General features: G+C 31.0%; 1 protein-coding gene across 1 annotated transcript in view; it reads right to left on the bottom strand.

The window, feature by feature from the left end:
- LOC119613312 (probable phospholipid-transporting ATPase IF) overlaps positions 1-24,515 on the bottom strand; it is a 35,302-nt gene extending 10,787 nt beyond the window's left edge. Inside the window, 2 exon segments of the mRNA XM_037969323.1 lie at positions 545-755; positions 24,215-24,515. Of these exon segments, the coding sequence (XP_037825251.1) occupies positions 545-755; positions 24,215-24,259 (256 nt within the window). The 5' untranslated portion in view covers positions 24,260-24,515.
- Positions 24,516-25,932: the final 1,417 nt, after the last annotated feature.

The raw sequence follows: 25,932 nt of genomic DNA, 5'->3' as shown, positions 1-25,932 counted from the left end.
TCAGACTATTTAAATATCAGACGCTATTCTGGACCGAGGTAATCTAAATAAAATATTTTTCTTTTTTGCATTCAAAATTGATAAATTTTTAATTAACAAGTTTTCATTTTGTTTAATTACACAATTACTAAAACTGAAAAATATTGACATTAACACTTAATAGATTTTTACTATTTGTTCGCAAAGAAAATCAAAAGTGACCTTGTTTTAAAATGTGAAACGATTTTGCACTAAGTTAGTGAATTACACAATTAAGACAAAAATTAATAAATTTTAATTTATAATAAATTGATTTTATCTACGAAAAGTTCGTACTAATTTCAAAAACTCTTGATATAAACTTTATCGCCTTACAGCAGAGACTAGAACCAATTAAATAAATTATTTGCAAAACTTTTCTCGTTTACACGCCTCAAACTAAACCTTACTCAGCATTTTTTCCAACAATATTCAAATCTTAACCAAAATTAAATTTTCTCAATTTCATCAATAAATCAAAAAACCTTAATTTAAATTTAACTATTACTACTACCCAGATACTCACCAATTAATAGCGATATAATGGTCATGACTAAAAAATAAAAATTCGCTATTCGCCGAAATTGTTCCAGTAGATTTTGCGGCAGAAATGTGATGAATGTGTATTTTGTCGATTTTATGCGATTCAATTTTTGTTTTCTCTTTTTCTTTTTCACCTCCTCATCGCCACCGATTTTGATTTGTAGCCAATCATTAATAGTACTGACACGCGAACCCTGCAATTAATAGAAGAAAAAAACAATAGAAATTTAATAGATTTTTTTTTTTTTTTTTTGAAAAATAAATTTAATTTTGTTTTTTTAAACGAAGCTATTAAAGTGATTTTATTTTAGCAGAGCTAAAAGCAAATATTTACTAGTAAAGTAGACATGATTAAAATAATTAGTGAAATATTTTACAAAATATGAGAATATTTTTGTACAATGAACAAGCAACATTTATAACAATTTATGGATAATTTCCATAATTTTGTAATTGTATTATATATTTTTTTTTGTGATCATTATCTGGTCCATTAACTGCAGTGATTATTTCGATGGATACAAAACTAGGGTCGTAGAAACTTGAGTTATGAAAAACCCTATATTATAGTCGAGCTGACAACATCGAAAGTTTGAAATAGTTGTAACAAGTAAGAAAGTATAATCGGGCATAATATTCCAACAACTTATTAAAGACCGATTTATAACTAACTAACTAACTAACTACTAACTAACTACTAACTAACTAACTACTAACTAACTAACTAACTAACTAACTAACTAAACTAACTAACTAACTAACTAACTAACTAACTAACTAACTAACTAACTAACTAACTAACTAACTAACTAACTAACTAACTAACTAACTACTAACTAACTAACTACTAACTAACTAACTAACTAACTAACTAACTAACTAACTAACTAACTAACTACTAACTAACTAACTAACTACTAACTAACTAACTAACTAACTAACTAACTAACTAACTAACTAACTAACTAACTAACTAACTAACTAACTAACTAACTAACTAACTAACTAACTAACTAACTAACTAACTAACTAACTAACTAACTAACTAACTAACTAACTAACTAACTAACTAACTAACTAACTAACTAACTACTAACTAACTAACTAACTAACTAACTAACTAACTAACTAACTAACTAACTAACTAACTAACTAACTAACTAACTAACTAACTAACTAACTAACTAACTAACTAACTAACTAACTAACTAACTAACTAACTAACTAACTAACTAACTAACTAACTAACTAACTAACTAACTAACTAACTAACTAACTAACTAACTAACTAACTAACTAACTAACTAACTAACTAACTAACTAACTAACTAACTAACTAACTACTAACTAACTAACTAACTAACTAACTAACTAACTAACTAACTAACTAACTAACTAACTAACTAACTAACTAACTACTAACTAACTAACTAACTAACTAACTAACTAACTAACTAACTAACTAACTAACTAACTACTAACTAACTAACTAACTAACTAACTAACTACTAACTAACTAACTAACTAACTAACTAACTAACTAACTAACTAACTAACTAACTAACTAACTAACTAACTAACTAACTACTAACTAACTAACTAACTAACTAACTAACTAACTAACTAACTAACTAACTAACTAACTAACTAACTAACTAACTAACTAACTAACTAACTAACTAACTAACTAACTAACTAACTAACTAACTAACTAACTAACTAACTAACTAACTAACTAACTAACTAACTAACTAACTAACTAACTAACTAACTACTAACTAACTAACTAACTAACTAACTAACTAACTAACTAACTACTAACTAACTAACTAACTAACTAACTAACTAACTAACTAACTAACTAACTAACTAACTAACTAACTAACTAACTAACTAACTAACTAACTAACTAACTAACTAACTAACTAACTAACTAACTAACTAACTAACTAACTAACTAACTAACTAACTAACTAACTAACTAACTAACTAACTAACTAACTAACTAACTAACTACTAACTAACTAACTAACTAACTAACTAACTAACTAACTAACTAACTAACTAACTAACTAACTAACTACTAACTAACTAACTAACTAACTAACTAACTAACTAACTAACTAACTAACTACTAACTAACTAACTAACTAACTAACTAACTAACTAACTAACTAACTAACTAACTAACTAACTAACTAACTAACTAACTAACTAACTAACTACTAACTAACTAACTAACTAACTAACTAACTAACTAACTAACTAACTAACTAACTAACTAACTAACTAACTAACTAACTAACTAACTAACTAACTAACTAACTACTAACTAACTAACTAACTAACTAACTAACTAACTAACTAACTAACTAACTAACTAACTAACTAACTGGCTATACGTTAGGCTGGACTAATCTGGTCTATAGTCTAATTGATATATTGGACTCTTGTTTGCAATCAGGTCCATAGCCTAGTCTACAGTCTAATCTATAGTTCATATTAAAATCTGGAATATATTGTAAAATATGGTCCTGGTCTATTGGAACGGATTCTAATCTATAAAGTATACTATAGTCTGGAATATAATCTAGTATAAGTTCTGGACTAGAGTATATTTACGGATATCGATCGAAATCTCAATTGAATCTAAATGGAGATTTCGGTCGATATCGTCCAAAAGGAAAATTCACCTAAGATCCGTCTTAAATATGAATCTATGAGAGTGGCTTTTTCATTTATCAAATGGTACTTTTTGAATTTTATGTAATATTAATAGAATATTAATAGAAACATAAAACTAAGCATTCACAGACCCGAATGAAGGAGGATATGTAAGGGGCAACAATTTTGGTACTTTTTAGTTCATCCGATGGTACCTTTTGATATCCTATTATATGGTATCGAAACATATAAAACTAAATATTTACGAACCTGTTTAAATAAGAATCTTTAAGAAGGACCATTCTGGTACTTTTTCATTCATCGAAGCCCACGAAAGGAATTAAAATAAACCTACACGGCCTTAAGTGAATGACAATCTAAAGGAGGGTACTTTTTTGTTCATCAAATAGTACTTTTTGAATTATTTACTCGTCGTGTGCCTTGTTCGGGTATTGTACCTTGACCTTAGGATAGCGAGGCACACTGTGTAAATTTAGGACACGTGTAATAAATTTTCAAACATTTATAAAAATGTTTTCATTTATTTTATTTTTTTTTTTTGTGGCTACTGTGCAAAAATAAATAAGTTTTGTTTTATATAAAAAAGTAAAACCCAATGTGTTAATTGATTACTTTTCTCAATTTTTGTTGTTGCTATTTTCAATATGAAATTTAAATTTAAAAAAATCATAAAATTCTACGAAATAGACTAAACGTTTTCGATACACTATATTGATAATATACATTAAATATCTATTAAAACAAATTGTTTTTGCATGGATTATTTAAAAAGTATAAAAATCAAAAATAAAATACTTATTACAATAATATTTATTTTAAAAATTATTAACAACATGAAATATTTTCTATAAAAAGAAAAAAAAAACTGTTATGTTATTATTTTATTTTTTACTTTTTGAATAAATTTAGCAAAACAAAAATAAATGAACCAGAAAACACAAAAACTGAGAATTAATTAAAAAATATATTGTAGAAAAAATTGTAGTAAAAATAATAATAATAATAAAAGCAAACAAATTTGAGTTAAACGATCAAGTACAAGTACGTTTTGGGTAAAAATAATAAAAAAAAAATAAATAAAAGAACAGGTCAATAAGGCCAAACACAAAATTTTGCTTAGTTCATAATTTATACAGAAAGTAAATATTGAAATATATTATGAATATTTTAAAAAAATATATAACAGAACCTCTCCGCTTGAAGCACTTAAAATAATTGACAATTTTGTCAATAAAACGCAAACACAAAAATCAAACCGATGAAGTCACTCCACTCTATATTACGTTGATCGTACAAGAGTCAAGCACCTCTTTACAGCTGTGTATTAGATGATGAGGGAGTGTTTTGTTTTGTTGTTTTTTTTTATGCAATATATTATAGTTTATTTGGAGCTTATATTTCATTATTTTATTTTCGAAAGTTATTAAATAAATGTTGATTTTATAATTTATATGATTGATCTTTTAAATCTATTAACAAATATTGATCAGCATATAAAACAGATTACCAAACAGGTACCCGCAAGTTTTGAAGATTTTTTAGATTTCAGTCATAGTTAAAAATATATGTTGAATCGTTTGATCAGTTTCTAGTTTCAGTTATAGTTCAGTTATAGTTCAGTTCTAGTTCAGTTCTAGTTCAGTTCTAGTTCAGTTCTAGTTCAGTTCTAGTTCAGTTCTAGTTCAGTTCTAGTTCAGTTCTAGTTCAGTTCTAGTTCAGTTCTAGTTCAGTTCTAGTTCAGTTCTAGTTCAGTTCTAGTTCAGTTCTAATTCAGTTCTAGTTCAGTTCTAGTTCAGTTCTAGTTCAGTTCTAGTTCAGTTCTAGTTCAGTTCTAGTTCAGTTCTAGTTCAGTTCTAGTTCAGTTCTAGTTCAGTTCTAGTTCAGTTCTAGTTCAGTTCTAGTTCAGTTCTAGTTCAGTTCTAGTTCAGTTCTAGTTCAGTTCTAGTTCAGTTCTAGTTCAGTTCTAGTTCAGTTCTAGTTCAGTTCTAGTTCAGTTCTAGTTCAGTTCTAGTTCAGTTCTAGTTCAGTTCTAGTTCAGTTCTAGTTCAGTTCTAGTTCAGTTCTAGTTCAGTTCTAGTTCAGTTCTAGTTCAGTTCTAGTTCAGTTCTAGTTCAGTTCTAGTTCAGTTCTAGTTCAGTTCTAGTTCAGTTCTAGTTCAGTTCTAGTTCAGTTCTAGTTCAGTTCTAGTTCAGTTCTAGTTCAGTTCTAGTTCAGTTCTAGTTCAGTTCTAGTTCAGTTCTAGTTCAGTTCTAGTTCAGTTCTAGTTCAGTTCTAGTTCAGTTCTAGTTCAGTTCTAGTTCAGTTCTAGTTCAGTTCTAGTTCAGTTCTAGTTCAGTTCTAGTTCAGTTCTAGTTCAGTTCTAGTTCAGTTCTAGTTCAGTTCTAGTTCAGTTCTAGTTCAGTTCTAGTTCAGTTCTAGTTCAGTTCTAGTTCAGTTCTAGTTCAGTTCTAGTTCAGTTCTAGTTCAGTTCTAGTTCAGTTCTAGTTCAGTTCTAGTTCAGTTCAGTTCAGTTCTAGTTCAGTTCTAGTTTAGTTCTAGTTCAGTTCTAGTTCAGTTCTAGTTCAGTTCTAGTTCAGTTCTAGTTCAGTTCTAGTTCAGTTCTAGTTCGTTCTAGTTCAGTTCAGTTCAGTTCTAGTTCAGTTCTAGTTCAGTTCTAGTTCAGTTCTAGTTCAGTTCTAGTTCAGTTCTAGTTCAGTTCTAGTTCAGTTCTAGTTCAGTTCTAGTTCAGTTCTAGTTCAGTTCTAGTTCAGTTCTAGTTCAGTTCTAGTTCAGTTCTAGTTCAGTTCTAGTTCAGTTCTAGTTCAGTTCTAGTTCAGTTCTAGTTCAGTTCTAGTTCAGTTCTAGTTCAGTTCTAGTTCAGTTCTAGTTCAGTTCTAGTTCAGTTCTAGTTCAGTTCTAGTTCAGTTCTAGTTCAGTTCTAGTTCGATTCTAGTTCAGTTCTAGTTCAGTTCTAGTTCAGTCCTAGTTCAGTTCTAGTTCAGTTCTAGTTCAGTTCTAGTTCAGTTCTAGTTCAGTTCTAGTTCAGTTCTAGTTCAGTTCTAGTTCAGTTCTAGTTCAGTTCTAGTTCAGTTCTAGTTCAGTTTAGTTCAGTTCTAGTTCAGTTCTAGTTCAGTTCTAGTTCAGTTCTAGTTCAGTTCTAGTTCAGTTCTAGTTCAGTTCTAGTTCAGTTCTAGTTCAGTTCTAGTTGAGTTCTAGTTCAGTTCTAGTTGAGTTCTAGTTGAGTTCTAGTTCAGTTCAAGTTGAGTTCTAGTTCATTTCTAGTTCAGTTCTAGTTCAGTTCTAGTTCAGTTCTAGTTCAGTTCTAGTTCAGTTCTAGTTCAGTTCTAGTTCAGTTCTAGTTCAGTTGTAGTTCAGTTCTAGTTCAGTTCAGTTCAGTTCTAGTTCAGTTCTAGTTCAGTTCTAGTTCAGTTCTAGTTCAGTTCTAGTTCAGTTTAGTTCAGTTCTAGTCAGTTCTAGTTCAGTTCTAGTTCAGTTCTAGTTCAGTTCTAGTTCAGTTCTAGTTCGTTCTAGTTCAGTTCTAGTTCAGTTCTAGTTCAGTTCTAGTTCAGTTCTAGTTCAGTTCTAGTTCAGTTCTAGTTCAGTTCTAGTTCAGTTCTAGTTCAGTTCTAGTTCACTAACTAGTTCTAGTTAGTTCTAGTTCAGTTCTAGTTCAGTTCTAGTTCAGTTCTAGTTCAGTTCTAGTTCAGTTCTAGTTCAGTTCTAGTTCAGTTCTAGTTCAGTTCTAGTTCAGTTCTAGTTCAGTTCTAGTTCAGTTCTAGTTCAGTTCTAGTTCAGTTCTAGTTCAGTTCTAGTTCAGTTCTAGTTCAGTTCTAGTTCAGTTCTAGTTCAGTTCTAGTTCAGTTCTAGTTCTAGTTCAGTCTAGTTCAGTTCTAGTTCAGTTCTAGTTCAGTTCTAGTCAGTTCTAGTTCAGTTCTAGTTCAGTTAGTTCAGTTCTAGTTCAGTTCTAGTTCAGTTCTAGTTCAGTTCTAGTTCAGTTCTAGTTCAGTTCTAGTTCAGTTCTAGTTCAGTTCTAGTTCAGTTCTAGTTCAGTTCTAGTTCAGTTCTAGTTCAGTTCTAGTTCAGTTCTAGTTCAGTTCTAGTTCAGTTCTAGTTCAGTTCTAGTTCAGTTCTAGTTCAGTTCTAGTTCAGTTCTAGTTCAGTTCCTGCTCAGTTCTAGTTCAGTTCTAGTTCAGTTCTAGTTCAGTTCTAGTTCAGTTCTAGTTCAGTTCTAGTTCAGTTCTAGTTCAGTTCTAGTTCAGTTCTAGTTCAGTTCTATTCAGTTCTATTTGATCGGAGGACACTTTGTCATCTAATTCAAAGATCGACGTTTGATCTTACCATCTAAAATTATTATATCAGAGTTCATAGCCCTTCTTTTGGTATATTTTCATTAGAAAATATTGCAATATTTTCAATCACAATAAATACTTTTTTTATTGATTCCATAAATTATAATGGAACATTATTTTTACCTTATGCCACTTCCACGAAACACTCTCCTTAACAAATCTTCTTGTGGTAACAAAACATCATCATCATCTTTTGGCCACTGTGGTACGGCCGTAGGTGGCGGTGGTATTAACACGTCTATAACCGGTCAAATGATACATGGCGAGCCACGAATTCATGATTTTTTTAAAAAACTCTCACACAATTTTTATTGAAAATAATTTCTTTTTTTAATAACAATATTAACGGAAATATGTTTTAATTAGGTTTAATTTTAATATTAAATTATAAGTTTAACAAACAAACAAAAAGAGTAATATGTCGTATATTTAGTTGTTGGTATCGAATAAAATTTTATTTCCGCAAAAAAATTTCACTTTATTATGCAGGCGGGTTATGCGTATCATTTGTTGTTATTATTATTGTTTTCTTTTTGTTCGGATCAAATAGTGGGGGATTTTGGGTTTTTTCTCACTTTACACTTTTATTTTTGAATAAATAAAATAATAGTGAAAACCAGTTATTTTTTCTGAATTTGTTGCCGTTAAACTTTAACATACATTTGTATATGATGTATTTTTAGTTGTGGATACAAATTTATTTTATTTTTATAAAAAAGTCTTACAAGTTTACAAATTGACGATCTAGTTAATACTGTTTATTTTGTTGTCTTGTCTTTAACCAAAAAAATAAAAATAATATAATTAAATCACACACAAAATCATTGTTTCTTTTTTTGGTCGTTTTAAATAAGCAGTTTCAAAAATCTGGGTCTAATAGCAACAGGCAGAGAAGAGCGAATGTCTGTCTGTCTGTCAGCAGGGAAGAAAACAAACTCTTTTAAAATCACAAGTCGGCATTAAGTAACTGAAGTGTACAAACTTAAAATAAAAGTAACTGTTAAATAAATATCTAAGTATCTGTAAGTTTGTCTGTCTGTCCGTCTAGCTCATTTTTGTTGTTATTATATCCATCCATTAGATGCGCGATTTCATTGAATGTTTTTGTACAATTGTTTGTTTATTTGTAAATAAGTAGTATCTCCATTTAGTATGATTGTATGAAATATTATACTTGTACTGGTATTTACTTATTTTGTTGTTTTTGCCGTAACAGTTATTGTTGTTTGCTCTACAGAGTATGACTTTTTTAACACTTTATGATTTTTTTCTTACAATTTTGTTATTTTGTTTGTGTTAATAGATGTATAAAACAACATATAAAATTTTTGCACACTCGATTTATTTTATTCATTGACACTTTGCTTTTTCTTTTTTTATTTTATTGTTATTATTAATATTGTTGTATTTTTATTTTCTATCTATAAACTGTCTTTGTTAGAATATTGATGATATTAGGGGGGCAATTGTTAAGGGAATTAATAAAAAAAATTAAAATTCTTTTTTGGAAAAACTATTGATCTTAGTTAATAAGGGATCCAAATTGTTCCATTTTCAGTTTTAGTTCAGTTCTAGTTGAGTTCTAGTTCAGTTCTAGTTCATTTCTAGTTCGGTTCTAGTTCAGTTTTAGTTCAGTTCTAGTTCAGTTCTAGTTCAGTTCTATTTCAGTTCTAGTTCAGTTCTAGTTCAGTTCTGGTTCAGTTCTAGTTTAGTTCTAGTTCAGTTCTAGTTCAGTTCTAGTTCAGTTCTAGTTCGTTCTAGTTCAGTTCTAGTTCAGTTCTAGTTCAGTTCTAGTTCAGTTCTAGTTCAGTTCTAGTTCAGTTCTAGTTCAGTTCTAGTTCAGTTCTAGTTCAGTTCTAGTTCAGTTCTAGTTCAGTTCTAGTTCAGTTCTAGTTCAGTTCTAGTTCAGTTCTAGTTCAGTTCTAGTTCAGTTCTAGTTCAGTTCTAGTTCAGTTCTAGTTCAGTTCTAGTTCAGTTCTAGTTCAGTTCTAGTTCAGTTCTAGTTCAGTTCTAGTTCAGTTCTAGTTCAGTTCTAGTTCTAGTTCTAGTTCAGTTCTAGTTCAGTTCTAGTTCAGTTCTAGTTCAGTTCTAGTTCAGTTCTAGTTCAGTTCTAGTTCAGTTCTAGTTCAGTTCTAGTTCAGTTCTAGTTCAGTTCTAGTTCAGTTCTAGTTCAGTTCTAGTTCAGTTCTAGTTCAGTTCTAGTTCAGTTCTAGTTCAGTTCTAGTTCAGTTCTAGTTCAGTTCTAGTTCAGTTCTAGTTCAGTTCTAGTTCAGTTCTAGTTCAGTTCTAGTTCAGTCCTAGTTCATTTCTAGTTCAGTTCAAGTTGAGTTCTAGTTGAGTTCTAGTTCAGTTCTAGTTCAGTTCTAGTTCAGTTCTAGTTCTAGTTCAGTTCTAGTTCAGTTCTAGTTCTGTTCTAGTTCTGTTCTAGTTCTGTTCTAGTTCTGTTCTAGTTCTGTTCTAGTTCTGTTCTAGTTCTGTTCTAGTTCGGTTCTAGTTCAGTTCTAGTTCAGTTCTAGTTCAGTTCTAGTTCAGTTCTATTTCAGTTCTAGTTCAGTTCTAGTTCAGTTCTGGTTCAGTTCTAGTTTAGTTCTAGTTCAGTTCTAGTTCAGTTCTAGTTCAGTTCTAGTTCAGTTCTAGTTCAGTTCTAGTTCAGTTCTAGTTCAGTTCTAGTTCAGTTCTAGTTCAGTTCTAGTTCAGTTCTAGTTCATTCTAGTTCAGTTCTAGTTCAGTTCTAGTTCAGTTCTAGTTCAGTTCTAGTTCAGTTCTAGTTCAGTTCTAGTTCAGTTCTAGTTCAGTTCTAGTTCAGTTCTAGTTCAGTTCTAGTTCAGTTCTAGTTCAGTTCTAGTTCAGTTCTAGTTCAGTTCTAGTTCAGTTCTAGTTCAGTTCTAGTTCAGTTCTAGTTCAGTTCTAGTTCAGTTCTAGTTTAGTTCTAGTTCAGTTCTAGTTCATTTCTAGTTCGGTTCTAGTTCAGTTTTAGTTCAGTTCTAGTTCAGTTCTAGTTCAGTTCTATTCAGTTCTAGTTCAGTTCTAGTTCAGTTCTGGTTCAGTTCTAGTTTAGTTCTAGTTCATTTCTAGTTCAGTTCTAGTTCAGTTCTAGTTCAGTTCTAGTTCAGTTCTAGTTCAGTTCTAGTTCAGTTTAGTTCAGTTCTAGTTCAGTTCTAGTTCAGTTCTAGTTCAGTTCTAGTTCAGTTCTAGTTCAGTTCTAGTTCAGTTCTAGTTCAGTTCTAGTTCAGTTCTAGTTCAGTTCTAGTTCAGTTCTAGTTCAGTTCTAGTTCAGTTCTAGTTCAGTTCTAGTTCAGTTCTAGTTCAGTTCTAGTTCAGTTCTAGTTCAGTTCTAGTTCAGTTCTAGTTCAGTTCTAGTTCAGTTCTAGTTCAGTTCTAGTTCAGTTCTAGTTCAGTTCTAGTTCAGTTCTAGTTCAGTTCTAGTTCAGTTCTAGTTCAGTTCTAGTTCAGTTCTAGTTCAGTTCTAGTTCAGTTCTAGTTCAGTTCTAGTTCAGTTCTAGTTCAGTTCTAGTTCAGTTCTAGTTCAGTTCTAGTTCAGTTCTAGTTCAGTTCTAGTTCAGTTCTAGTTCAGTTCTAGTTCAGTTCTAGTTCAGTTCTAGTTCAGTCTAGTTCATTTCTAGTTCAGTTCAGTTGAGTTCTAGTTGAGTTCTAGTTCAGTTCTAGTTCAGTTCTAGTTCAGTTCTAGTTCAGTTCTAGTTCAGTTCTAGTTCAGTTCTAGTTCAGTTCTAGTTCTGTTCTAGTTCTGTTCTAGTTCAGTTCTAGTTCTGTTCTAGTTCTGTTCTAGTTCTGTTCAGTTCTGTTCTAGTTCGGTTCTAGTTCAGTTCTAGTTCAGTTCTAGTTCAGTTCTAGTTCAGTTCTATTTCAGTTCTAGTTCAGTTCTAGTTCAGTTCTGTTCAGTTCTAGTTTAGTTCTAGTTCAGTTCTAGTTCAGTTCTAGTTCAGTTCTAGTTCAGTTCTAGTTCAGTTCTAGTTCAGTTCTAGTTCAGTTCTAGTTCAGTTCTAGTTCAGTTCTAGTTCAGTTCTAGTTCAGTTCTAGTTCAGTTCTAGTTCAGTTCTAGTTCAGTTCTAGTTCAGTTCTAGTTCAGTTCTAGTTCAGTTCTAGTTCAGTTCTAGTTCAGTTCTAGTTCAGTTCTAGTTCAGTTCTAGTTCAGTTCTAGTTCAGTTCTAGTTCAGTTCTAGTTCAGTTCTAGTTCAGTTCTAGTTCAGTTCTAGTTCAGTTCTAGTTCAGTTCTAGTTCAGTTCTAGTTCAGTTTCTAGTTCAGTTCTAGTTCAGTTCTAGTTCAGTTCTAGTTCAGTTCTAGTTCAGTTCTAGTTCAGTTCTAGTTCAGTTCTAGTTCAGTTCTAGTTCAGTTCTAGTTCAGTTCTAGTTCAGTTCTAGTTCAGTTCTAGTTCAGTTCTAGTTCAGTTCTAGTTCAGTTCTAGTTCAGTTCTAGTTCAGTTCTAGTTCTGTTCTAGTTCTGTTCTAGTTCTGTTCTAGTTCTGTTCTAGTTCTGTTCTAGTTCTGTTCTAGTTCTGTTCTAGTTCTGTTCTAGTTCTGTTCTAGTTCTGTTCTAGTTCTGTTCTAGTTCTGTTCTAGTTCTGTTCTAGTTCTGTTCTAGTTCTGTTCTAGTTCTGTTCTAGTTCTGTTCTAGTCTTTCTAGTTCTGTTCTAGTTCTGTTCTAGTTCTGTTCTAGTTCTGTTCTAGTTCTGTTCTAGTTCTGTTTCTAGTTCTGTTCTAGTTCTGTTCTAGTTCTGTTCTAGTTCTGTTCTAGTTCTGTTCTAGTTCTGTTCTAGTTCTGTTCTAGTTCTCTTCTAGTTCTGTTCTAGTTCTATTCTAGTTCTGTTCTAGTTCTGTTCTAGTTCTGTTCTAGTTCTGTTCTAGTTCTGTTCTAGTTCTGTTCTAGTTCTGTGTTCTAGTTGTTCTAGTTCTGTTCTAGTTCTGTTCTAGTTCTGTTCTAGTTCTATTCTAGTTCTGTTCTAGTTCTGTTCTAGTTCTGTTCTAGTTCTGTTCTATTTCTGTTCTAGTTCTGTTCTAGTTCCGTTCTAGTTCTGTTCTAGTTCTGTTCTAGTTCTGTTCTAGTTCTGTTCTAGTTCTGTTCTAGTTCTGTTCTAGTTCTGTTCTAGTTCTGTTCTAGTTCTGTTCTAGTTCTGTTCTAGTTCTGTTCTAGTTCTGTTCTAGTTCTGTTCTAGTTCTGTTCTAGTTCTGTTCTAGTTCTGTTCTAGTTCTGTTCTAGTTCTGTTCTAGTTCTGTTCTAGTTCTGTCTGTTCTAGTTCTGTTCTAGTTCTGTTCTAGTTCTGTTCTAGTTCTGTTCTAGTTCTGTTCTAGTTCTGTTCTAGTTCTGTTCTAGTTCTGTTCTAGTTCTGTTCTAGTTCTGTTCTAGTTCTGTTCTAGTTCTGTTCTAGTTCTGTTCTAGTTCTGTTCTAGTTCTGTTCTAGTTTTCTGTTCTAGTTCAGTTCTAGTTCTAGTTCAGTTCTAGTTCCTAGTTCAGTTCTAGTTCAGTTCTAGTTCAGTTCTAGTTCAGTTCTAGTTCAGTTCTAGTTCAGTTCTAGTTCAGTTCTAGTTCAGTTCTAGTTCAGTTCTAGTTCTACTTCAGTTCTAGTTCTACTTCAGTTCTAGTTCTACTTCAGTTCTAGTTCAGTTCTAGTTCAGTTCTAGTTCAGTTCTAGTTCGGTTCTAGTTCAGTTCTAGTTCAGTTCAAGTTCAGTTCTAGTTCAGTTCTTCTAGTTCAGTTCTAGTTCAGTTCCAGTTCAGTTCTAGTTCAGTTCTAGTTCGGTTCTAGTTCGGTTCTAGTTCAGTTCTAGTTCAGTTCTAGTTCTGTTCTAGTTCTGTTCTAGTTCTGTTCTAGTTCTGTTCTAGTTCTGTTCTAGTTCTCTTCTAGTTCTGTTCTAGTTCTGTTCTAGTTCTGTTCTAGTTCTGTTCTAGTTCTGTTCTATTTCTGTTCTAGTTCTGTTCTATTTCTGTTCTAGTTCTGTTCTAGTTCTGTTCTAGTTCAGTTCTAGTTCAGTTCTAGTTCAGTTCTAGTTCTGTTCTAGTTCTGTTCTAGTTCTGTTCTAGATCAGTTATAGTTCAGTTCTAGTTCAGTTATAGTTCTGTTCTAGTGCAGTTCTAGTTCAGTTCTAGTTCAGTTCTAGTTCAGTTCTAGTTCAGTTCTAGTTCAGTTCTAGTTCAGTTCTAGTTCTGTTCTAGTTCTGTTCTAGTTCTGTTCTAGTTCTGTTCTAGTTATGTTCTAGATCAGTTATAGTTCAGTTCTAGTTCAGTTATAGTTCTGTTCTAGTGCAGTTCTAGTTCAGTTCTAGTTCAGTTCTAGTTCAGTTCTAGTTCAGTTCTAGTTCAGTTTTAGTTCAGTTCTAGTTCAGTTCTAGTTCAGTTCTAGTTCAGTTCTAGTTTAGTTCTAGTTCAGTTCTAGTTCAGTTCTAGTTCAGTTATAGTTCAGTTATAGTTCAGTTATAGTTCTGTTCTAGTTCAGTTATAGTTCAGTTCTAGTTCAGTTATAGTTCAGTTATAGTTCTGTTCTAGTTCTGTTCTAGTGCAGTTCTAGTTCAGTTCTAGTTCAGTTTTAGTTCAGTTCTAGTTCAGTTTTAGTTCAGTTCTTGTTCAATTCTAGTTTAGTTCTAGTCAGCTCTATGTCTGTTCTAGTTTTGTTCTAGCTATATTTAGTTCTTTTCTATTTCGGTTCAGGTTCAGTGAAGAGTTTTAGATAAATATCCTCATTTTAGTAACTTAACAATGCTCCCATTTGCACTTAATACATATTATTACTTAAACATCTTTTGTATCTTGTAAATACATAAGAGGCAAAACAAACAATAACTAAAGAATACAGTGGCAAAACTATATAATGTTTGTTTAAAGAAATATAAATTGTTTTCAATTTCCTTCTAGTTGTATTTTCTACAAAATATTTTTTATTGATTTTTGTTACTTTTTAAAATGATTTTTATGGGCTTTTAATTAGCACTTTTGACGATGACTATGCAATAAAAATGTGAATTTTTAATCTGGTTATGACGATCTATTTGCAATGATTTTTGCTTTAATAAAGCAAAAAATTAAGAAAATATTAATGAAAAAGTAATAAATTGTACTTTTCCGATTAATGTAAATAGTTTCAATTACTAAATGAGTTTTAACACATTGGAAACTACGAAATCAAAAATCTTTAACAAAAGATTTCATTTATCTATTATGTTACACGTACGAAAAAAATACTAATTTTGATTTATTTGAATTTAATTTCAATTGGCAACATACGAAATTATTTATTAATGGATTTTCTACTCTTTTCATTGAGAAACTTATTAACAGGTGTTTTTAATTTATGTGTTATTTATATTTATTTCACTTAATAATTGAAATCATGATGTGAATTTTATGCAATTAGTAACAAAAAAATTAAAAAAAATTAATATGCTGAAGTTGAAAGTCCAGAAGAGGTGCGTTTTTTGATTTAACTATAAATCGAGTTCAAAATGAATTGATTTGTCTAAATTATTCTTTTGTCTTTAAAAGAAATGTTTCCTCTGTCACGACCCACACAAAGTGTAGTAGAATGATGAATTGATTTTTAAGTGATTGAAAACCACTTGATAATTTTAAAGAACGCAACTTTTTATTTTTTTGTTAATACAATAAAAGTTTTAATTATAAAAACATTCAATAGATTTTAATTATTAAAATCTTACTTTGAATAATTTGACAAATAATGATTACGAAAGACATTAAAACAGACACATGAAACAACTTCATAGACAATCGAATGCTTCTTATTGTGAAAACACGATAGAGACCAAACGAGAAGAGCTTTTGTCCTGCCGTTTCTGGCTCATTGAAATAGTGGTCGTAGACCCACAAAAGTTTATATAATTTGAGTCTTTATTATATTCAAAGAACTATGTCTGTCTATTCGTCCGTCTATTCAAAGACGATTAGGCCTAAAAGGGTGTATCTAGAACTGAACAATTCTAACTGAACTAAAACAAACCTAGAACTGAACTAGAACTGACTAGAACTGGACTAGAACTGAACTAGAACTGAACTAGAACTGAACTAGAACTGAACTAGAACTGAACTAGAACTGAACTAGAACTGAACTAGAACTGAACTAGAACTGAACTAGAACTGAACTAGAACTGAACTAGAACTGAACGAGAACTGAACTAGAACTGAACTAGAACTGAACTAGAACTAGAACTGAACTAGAACTAGAACTGAACTAGAACTGAACTAGAATTGAACTAGAACTCAACTAGAACTGAACTAGAACTGAACTAGAACTGAACTAGAACTGAACTAGAACTGAACTAGAACTGAACTAGAACTGAACTAGAACTGAACTAGAACTGAACTAGAACTGAACTAGAACTGAACTAGAACTAGAACTGAACTAGAACTGAACTAGAACTGAACTAGAACTGAACTAGAACTGAACTAGAACTGAACTGAACTGAACTGAACTAGAACTGAACTAGAACTGAACTAGAACTGAACTAGAACTGAACTAGAACTGAACTAGAACTGAACTAGAACTGAACTAGAACTGAACTAGAACTGAACTAGAACTGAACTAGAACTGAACTAGAACTGAACTAGAACTGAACTAGAACTGAACTAGAACTGAACTAGAACTGAACTAGAACTGAACTAGAACTGAACTAGAACTGAACTAGAACTGAACTAGAACTGAACTAGAACTGAACTAGAACTGAACTAGAACTGAACTAGAACTGAACTAGAACTGAACTAGAACTGAACTAGAACTGAACTAGAACTGAACTAGAACTGAACTAGAACTGAACTAGTACTGAACTAGAACTGAACTAGAACTGAACTAGAACTGAACTAGAACTGAACTAGAACTGAACTAGAACTGAACTAGAACTGAACTAGAACTGAACTAGAACTGAACTAGAACTGAACTAGAACTGAACTAGAACTGAACTAGAACTGAACTAGAACTGAACTAGAACTGAACTAGAACTGAACTAGAACTGAACTAGAACTGAACTAGAACTGAACTAGAACTGAACTAGAACTGAACTAGAACTGAACTAGAACTGAACTAGAACTGAACTAGAACTGAACTTGAACTGAACTAGAACTGAACTAGAACTGAACTAGAACTGAACTAGAACTGAAAGAACTGAACTTGAACTGAACTAGAACTGAACTAGAACTGAACTAGAACTGAACTAGAACTGAACTGAACTGAACTAGAACTGAACTAGAACTGAACTAGAACTGAACTAGAACTGAACTAGAACTGAACTAGAACTGAACTAGAACTGAACTAGAACTGAACTAGAACTAGAACTGAACTAGAGAACTAGAACTGAACTAGAACTGAACTAGAATGAACTAGAATTGAACTAGAACTCAACTAGAACTCAACTAGAACTCAACTAGAACTGAACTAGAACTGAACTAGAACTGAACTAGAACTGAACTAGAACTGAACTAGAACTGAACTAGAACTGAACTAGAACTGAACTAGAACTGAACTAGAACTGAACTAGAACTGAACTAGAACTGAACTAGAACTGAACTAGAACTGAACTAGAACTGAACTAGAACTGAACTAGAACTGAACTAGAACTGAACTAGAACTGAACTAGAACTGAACTAGAACTGAACTAGAACTGAACTAGAACTGAACTAGAACTGAACTAGAACTGAACTAGAACTGAACTAGAACTGAACTAGAACTGAACTAGAACTGAACTAGAACTGAACTAGAACTGAACTAGAACTGAACTAGAACTGAACTAGAACTGAACTAGAACTGAACTAGAACTGAACTAGAACTGAACTAGAACTGAACTAGAACTGAACTAGAACTGAACTAGAACTGAACTAGAACTGAACTAGAACTGAACTAGAACTGAACTAGAACTGAACTAGAACTGAACTAGAACTGAACTAGAACTGAACTAGAACTGAACTAGAACTGAACTAGAACTGAACTAGAACTGAACTAGAACTGAACTAGAACTGAACTAGAACTGAACTAGAACTGAACTAGAATGAAACTAGAACTGACTAGAACTGAACTAGAACTGAACTAGAACTGAACTAGAACTGAACTAGAACTGAACAGAAACTGAACTAGAAACTGAACTAGAACTGAACTAGAACTGACTAGAACTGAACTAGAACTGAACTAGAACTGAAACTAGAACTGAACTAGAACTGAAACTAGAACTGAACTAGAACTGAACTAGAACTGAACTAGAACTGAACTAGAACTGAACTGAATGAACTAGAACTGAACTAGAAACTGAACTAGAACTGAACTAGAACTAGAACTGAACTAGAAACTAGAACTAGAACTAGAACTAAATGAACTAGAACTGAACTAGAACTGAACGAACTGAACTAGAACTGAACTAGAAACTGAACTAGAACTGAACTAGAACTGAACTAGAACTAGAACAACTAGAACTGAACTAGAACTAGAACTAGAACTAGAACTAGAACTGAACTAGAACTGAACTAGAACTGAACTAGAACTGAACTGAACTAGAATTGAACTAGAATGAACTAGAACTCAACTAGAACTGAACTAGAACTGAACTAGAACTGAACTAGAATGAACTAGAACTGAACTAGAAATGAACTAGAACTGAACTAGAACTGAAACTAGAAACTGAACTAGAACTGAACTAGAACTGAACTAGAACTGAACTAGAACTAGACTGAACTAGAACTGAACTAGAACTGAACTAGAACTGAACTAGAAATGAACTAGAACTGAACTAGAACTGAACTAGAATGAACTAGAACTGAACTAGAACTGAACAGAACTGAACTAGAACTGAACTAGAACTGAACTAGAACTGAACTAGAACTGAATCGAACTGAACTAGAACGAACTAGAACTGAATTAGAACTGAACTAGAACTGAACTAGAACTGAACTAGAACTGAACTAGAACTAGAACTAGAACTGAACTAGAACTGAACTAGAACTGAACTAGAACTAGAACTGAACTAGAACTATGAAAGAAACTGAACTAGAAACTGAACTAGAACTGAATTAGAACTGAACTAGAACTGAACTAGAACTGAACTAGAACTGAACTAGAACTGAACTAGAACTGAACTAGAACTGAACGGGACTGGAACTGAACTTGAACTGAATTTCCATATATGATTCTAGTAGGGTATAGAAAATAGTTTCAAACTTCCAAAAATACATCTAAGGTTAATAATTTTTCGTCAGTGATGCTTTACAATGAATTTTTAAACTCTTTTTTATTAAAAACATTCTCCATTTTAAAAATATATTTTAAACGGGGAAACGATCTAAATTAAAAACAAATGCAATGACACTCTCTTATATATACATATATACATACAATATTTCTAGATAATTTTGCACCTAAAATTAATTGCTTTGCACTTGAAATTATCACAAAATCATTGGAATGATATCGAACAGGGGATACGTCATAACGTAAGACATAATACATACAATGAAATATGAATGTATGTTCAGGAATAGATAAAATGCAATTATACAACAATTCAATAAAACAGTTTTATAAATTGTTTTTTTTCAAATATACAATTGTAACTAGATACCAATACAATTTATAGAAATTACAAACAAACTCGAGTACAAAAAACATACACATGAATTTCACCATAAATCATTTAGAAAAATTTTAATGAAATTTTAACCAATGAACAAACTATTAAGAATAATTCACCAATTAATGACATTTTACCGAAAGAAAGAAAAACAAGAAACCTAAATTAAATACAAATTTATTATGGGTTTCTTTACTTTTTTTATTTTTTGCCCCTTTCTCGATTCGTTTAACTTTTTTGAACTTTTTTTTACCACAACTATCTTCGCACAATGAGAATCTCTCATGTACACGAACGAATTTCTTTTCTTCAACTTCATTTCCAAAATCAAAAAGATTTATTTTTTCTTTCTGAAAATTATGAAATGTTGATAGGAAAAGGTCACATTCTTTGGCTGTGAAGTCATTAAGTAATTTGATTTTTTCTTTTTTCATTTCTTAAAAAAAAAAATAAATCGTTTTTTGGTATCTTTCAGATATTTCAAACCCGTACACGTTTAACCGTTTTTTTTGTTTTCAAGACAACGACTGCGTTCACTGAAGCATTCAAACACTGACTGATTGTGACTGAAAGACAACTGACTGAACTTGAAACTGGTCTTAGAAAGAAAAGAGAAGAGGAAAACACTGTGATCGCAAATGATACATTTTGTATTTCAAAACTTTGTTTTTATCTCAGCTCTCTTCTTGTTGTTCTCTTTTAATTAAACTTTGTTATTTCCTTAGCGGTTTATGGTTTGTTTATAATTTCCCAGTAAACAAAAAAGCTATTAATTCCAAAAAGTATTCGAATTTTATTTCAATACAATCGGAAAAAAATAAAATTTTTGAAAAGATTCTCCAAGGCCCTCTAATAAAAACAATAAAAAATAAAGTTTTTTAAATATTCAGAAATGTGACCTTTGACCTGCAGGTAAAAAACTCATATTTTAGAGATTTATTTAAAAAACTTTCTAATAAACACCTTTTTTCATTCACGGGGTTATAACTATTATTAAACAACTTTGTTATTGTTCTCTTACATGTTCCCTGAGATACTTAGCTCATCAGAATGTATCTGCTCAACTCTAGATACAAATGTATTATAGCTGTATATCGTCTGCATTTATTTTTACAGTTTCAAAATTTTTTTGTGTATCTCTCTCTCTGTTTTGTTCGTTTTCGTTTTACGGTTTTCAATTTCAAGTTTACAATCGATCTTATGTACCCCACAACTCAGATTGTTTGCTGTTGTTGTGTTTAGGCCGTTGTTTGCTGTTCGTTTTTTTTACTTTTTTTATTTCAATTTTGGCAAAAATTTCTCATTTCCAGCACGCGATCATCAATCATTATTTAGTAACATAGTTAGAGAGTGTGTGTTGTTTAAGTTTGTTTTGTAATTTTTTAAATCTATTTTATTGTGAATTTTTAATGTTGTATACATAAATGTGCATAGATATGTACGTAGTTGGACTGTTATAGCTTAGTTACGTTAGAAAATCTGTGGGATACTGATACAAATCAGTTTTGAACTAGAACAAAACTAGAAACTGAACTAGGGACTGAACTAGAATGAACTAGACTGAAACTAGAACTGAACTAGAATGAACTAGAACTGAACTAGAACTGAACTAGACTGAACTAGAACTGAACTAGAACTGAACTAGAACTGAAACTAGAACTGAACTAGAACAGAACTAGAACTGAACTAGAACTGGAAACTAGAACTGAACTAGAAACTAGAACTGACTAGAACTGAACTAGAACTGAACTGAACTGAACTAGAACTGAACTAGACTGAACTAGAATGAACAGCACTGAACTAGAACTGAACTAGAACTGAAACTATAGCTGAACTAGAGCTGAACTAGAACTGAACTAGAACTGAACTAGAAACTGAACTAGAACTGAACTAGAACTGAACTAGAAACTGAACTAGAAACTGAACTAGAACTGAACTAGAAACTGAAACTAGAACTGAACTAAAACTCGAACTAGAACGGAACTAGAAACTGAACTAGAACTGAACTTGAACTGAACTCGAACAGAACTAGGCCTAACACTAGATTGAACTAAACTAGAACTGAACTATAGCTGAACTAGAACTGAACTATACGCTGAACTAGAACTGAACTAGAACTGAAACTAGAACTGAACTAGAACTGAACTAGAACTGAACTAGAACTGAACTAGAACTGAACTAGAACTGAACTAGAACTGAAACTAGAACGAACTAGAACTGAACTAGAACTGAACTAGAACTGAACTAGAACTGAACTAGAACTGAACTAGAACTGAACTAGAAACTGAACTAGAACTGAACTAGAACTGAACTGGAACTGAACTAGAACTGAACTAGAACTGAACTAGAACTGAACTAGAACTAAACTAGAACATAACTGGAATTGAACTAGGACAAAAGTATACTAGTTAGTTAGTTAGTTAGTTAGTTAGTTAGTTAGTAGTTAGTTAGTTAGTTAGTTAGTTAGTTAGTTAGTAGTTAGTTAGTTAGTTAGTTAGTTAGTTAGTAGTTAGTTAGTAGTTAGTTAGTTAGTAGTTAGTAGTAGTTAGTTAGTTAGTTAGTTAGTTAGTAGTTAGTAGTTAGTTAGTTAGTTAGTAGTTAGTTAGTTAGTTAGTTAGTGTTAGTTAGTTTGAAAGGAGGATGTAATACATCAAATCCGAAGAAATACACCTAGGCCCTCTATCGGGCCTGTTGTGCGCTCCTTACCAGTGCCTCAGGTGGGAATCGAACCCACCACCTCCGGTCACCAGACTAGAACACTAACCACTAACTACCGGAGGCCACTGAACTAGAAATGAACTAGAACTGAACTAGAACTGAAACTAGAAACTGAACTAGAACTGAACTGGAACTGAACTAGAACTGAACTAAACTGAACTAGAACTGAACTAGAACTAAACTAGAACATAACTGGAATTGAACTAGGACAAAAGTAAACTAGTTAGTTAGTAGTTAGTTAGTTAGTTAGTAGTTAGTTAGTTAGTTAGTTAGTTAGTTAGTAGTAGTAGTTAGTTAGTTAGTTAGTTAGTTAGTAGTTAGTGTTAGTTAGTTAGTTAGTTAGTTAGTTAGTTAGTTAGTTAGTTAGTTAGGTAGTTAGTTAGTTAGTGTTAGTTAGTTAGTTAGTAGTTAGTAGTAGTTAGTTAGTTAGTTAGTTAGTTAGTTAGTTAGTAGTTAGTTAGTTAGTTAGTTAGTTAGTAGTTAGTTAGTTAGTTAGTTAGTTAGTTAGTTAGTTAGTTAGTTAGTTAGTTAGTTAGTTAGTTAGTTAGTTAGTTAGGAGTTAGTTAGTAGTTAGTAGTTAGTTAGTTAGTAGTTAGTTAGTAGTTAGTAGTTAGTTAGTTAGTTAGTTAGTTAGTTAGTTAGTTTAGTTAGTTAGTAGTAGTAGTTAGTTAGTTAGTTAGTTAGTAGTTAGTTAGTTAGTTAGTTAGTTTTAGTAGTTAGTTAGTTAGGTAGTTAGTTAGTTAGTTAGTTAGTTAGTTAGTTAGTAGTAGTTAGTAGTAGTTAGTTAGTTAGTTAGTAGTTAGTTAGTTAGTTAGTTAGTTAGTTAGGTAGTAGTTAGTTAGTTAGTTAGTTAGTTAGTAGTTAGTTAGTTAGTTAGTTAGTAGTAGTTAGTTAGTAGTACTAGTTAGTTACTTAGTTAGTTACGAGTTAGTTAGTTAGTTAGTTAGTTAGTTAGTAGTTAGTTAGTTAGTTAGTAGTAGTTAGTTAGTTAGTTTAGTTAGTTAGTTAGTTAGTTAGTTAGTTAGTTAGTTAGTAGTAGTTAGTTAGTTAGTTAGTAGTTAGTTAGTTAGTTAGTTAGTTAGTTAGTTAGTTAGTTAGTTAGTTAGTTAGTTAGGTAGTTAGTTAGTAGTTAGTTAGTTAGTAGTTAGTTAGTTAGTTAGTTAGTAGTTAGTTAGTTAGTTAGTTAGTTAGTTAGTTAGTAGTTTAGTTAGTTAGTTAGTTAGTTAGTTAGTTAGTTAGTTAGTTAGTTAGGTAGTTAGTTAGTTAGTTAGTTAGTTAGTTAGTTATAGTTAGTTAGTTATGTTAGTTAGTTAGTTAGTTAGTTAGTCGTAGTTAGTTAGTTAGTTAGTTAGTAGTTAGTTAGTTAGTTAGTTAGTTAGTTAGTTAGTTAGTTAGTTAGTTAGTTAGTTAGTTAGTTAGTAGTTAGTAGTTAGTTAGTTAGTTAGTAGTTAGTTAGTTAGTTAGTTAGTTAGTTAGTTAGTTAGTAGTTAGTTAGTTAGTTAGTTAGTTAGTTAGTTAGTTAGTTAGTTAGTTAGTAGTTAGTTAGTTAGTTAGTTAGTTAGTTAGTTAGTTAGTTAGTTAGTTAGTTAGTTAGTAGTTAGTTAGTTAGTTAGTTAGTTAGTTAGTTAGTTAGTTAGTTAGTTAGTTAGTTATTAGTAGTTAGTTAGTTAGTAGTTAGTTAGTTAGTTAGTTAGTTAGTTAGTTAGTTAGTAGTTAGTTAGTTAGTTAGTAGTTAGTTAGTTAGTTAGTTAGTTAGTTAGTTAGTTAGTTAGTTAGTGTAGTTAGTTAGTTAGTTAGTTAGTAGTTAGTTAGTTAGTTAGTTAGTTAGTAGTTAGTTAGTTAGTTAGTTAGTTAGTTAGTTAGTTAGTTAGTTAGTTAGTTAGTTAGTTAGTTAGTTAGTTAGTTAGTAGTTAGTTGGAATGAAAACGGTGGGTATGGGGTGGGTATAAATACTTCTATTATTATTTATAGAAATTCTATATATAATTAAAAGCCCAGTTCGCCGTTAAAGGTTGTTCATCTCTGATAAAGCACAAAGCTCCAACAAAATGACGTCGAAAGATTAGCTAAAGCTTTTTCATACTAAATGAACGTTTGTTTGGAAAGCTTTGGCATTTGAAAACATTAAAAAGCTCTATTTAACGATATGTACAAATGATAAGATTACAATTATCTTTAGCAATACAATTTAAAACGAAAAAATAATTATTAAATAGTTTATTTATAACGGATTATAGACAAAATATTAAAAATTAGTCATAGTTTTGAAATAAGTTAAAAATTTAATTATTTTTAAACAAAATTAAACAATTATTTCCTGCTTTTTTAAATCTAATTTAGGTCAAAACTTACCCTTCTTCCTAAAAATTTATCAAAAAGCTCCTCTATTTTATCCATTATGGCAGTTTAAAGGCACAATTTTAAACTTGATATTAAAATAATGAAATTATTTAAATAATTTTCTTTTAATATGTCTTTAATATTTGCTTTTTTTTTAATATTAAATTTAAGTTTATTTCATTTTTGTTAAATTATGTAACATATTTTTTCCCAAATTATTTAAAAACAAACGTTAATACACTTTTCATTCACGCTTATTCACTTGCTAACTCGGAAATGAACTAAAATATGTACTAACTTCTTTTTAACAATTGATTAGTTGTTGCTGCAAAACTGAACCGTAAAAAGTCCCCAAAATGTTTACCATCATATTGATGGCCAAAATATACCCACAAACGTCCAATATACCGCAATACTATCAATCGTAACAAATTATTATCGTTAGACCTTAAAAAACAATATCGTACGTTATCACTTAACAATAATTTTTTTTTCTTTTATAAAACTTATTAATTTTTACAACAACAATAGAAAAAAGAGAATTCTTTAAACTATACGTAATAAAAATAATCAATTAATTTGGAAAAGAAATATTAATCGTATTTTTTTTTTTTCAGAAAACGTATTATCAATCCGTTTTTAATTGAGAATAAAATTTAACTAAAATGAGTTATACTTCATATGTATTTCAAATCTTATCGTACTAGTACTTCTCAGTATTGGGCTCTAATTCGGTAGACGCCCATATGGTGTAGTTATAGATAATATTTCTTTTTTATTTAGTTTTTACTCAGTTTCTCCATAAGTATGAAGGTAATCCCTCCATTATCAGTCATTGGATCTTATCTAATAATATTATTATATTTTTTATTTTGTTTTTATTATTACTTTTTTATGAATTTAAATGATGAAGCAAAAATTTAAAAAATAAAAGAAATTTTTTTAATTTAAACGTTATGATAAAAGTTATAAAAAATGTTGTTAAATATTTAGGAGATTCTAGTAAAAGGTTAAATCGGCTAATAACGTTTTTCGTCTGTCATAATACCCAGGTCATACGTATACAATCACTCAATGCAAGACTAAGATCTAGTTCAGTTCTAGTTCAGTTCTAGTTCAGTTCTAGTTCAGTTCTAGTTCAGTTTCTAGTTCAGTTCTAGTTTCAGTTCTAGTTCAGTTCTAGTTTCAGTTCTAGTTTCAGTTCTAGTTCAGTTCTAGTTCAGTTCTAGTTCAGTACTAGTTCAGTTCTAGTTCAGTTCTAGTTCAGATCTCAGTTCAGTTCAGTCAGTTCTAGTTCAGTTCTAGTTCAGTTCTAGTTCAGTTCTAGTTCAGTTCTAGTTCAGTTCTAGTTCAGTTCTAGTTCAGTTCTAGTCAGTTCTAGTTCAGTTCTAGTTCAGTTCTAGTTCAGTTCTAGTTCAGTTCTAGTTCAGTTCTAGTTCAGTTCTAGTTCAGTTCTAGTTCAGTTCTAGTTCAGTTCTAGTTCAGTTCTAGTTCAGTTCTAGTTCAGTTCTAGTTCAGTTCTAGTTCAGTTCTAGTTCAGTTCTAGTTCAGTTCTAGTTCAGTTCTAGTTCAGTTCTAGTTCAGTTCTAGTTCAGTTCTAGTTCAGTTCTAGTTCAGTTCTAGTTCAGTTCTAGTTCAGTTCTAGTTCAGTTTAGTTCAGTTCTAGTTCAGTTCTAGTTCAGTTCTAGTCAGTTCTAGTTCAGTTCTAGTTCAGTTCTAGTCAGTTCTAG

The sequence above is a fragment of the Lucilia sericata genome, unplaced genomic scaffold (genome assembly GCF_015586225.1).
Source record: "Lucilia sericata isolate MDLA Ls3-8-SP2 unplaced genomic scaffold, ASM1558622v1 Contig002058F_arrow, whole genome shotgun sequence".
Classification (NCBI taxonomy): Eukaryota; Metazoa; Arthropoda; class Insecta; order Diptera; family Calliphoridae; genus Lucilia; species Lucilia sericata.
The sequence above is the reverse complement of the archived record's forward strand: the minus strand, read 5'-3'. Positions and strand labels throughout refer to the sequence as shown.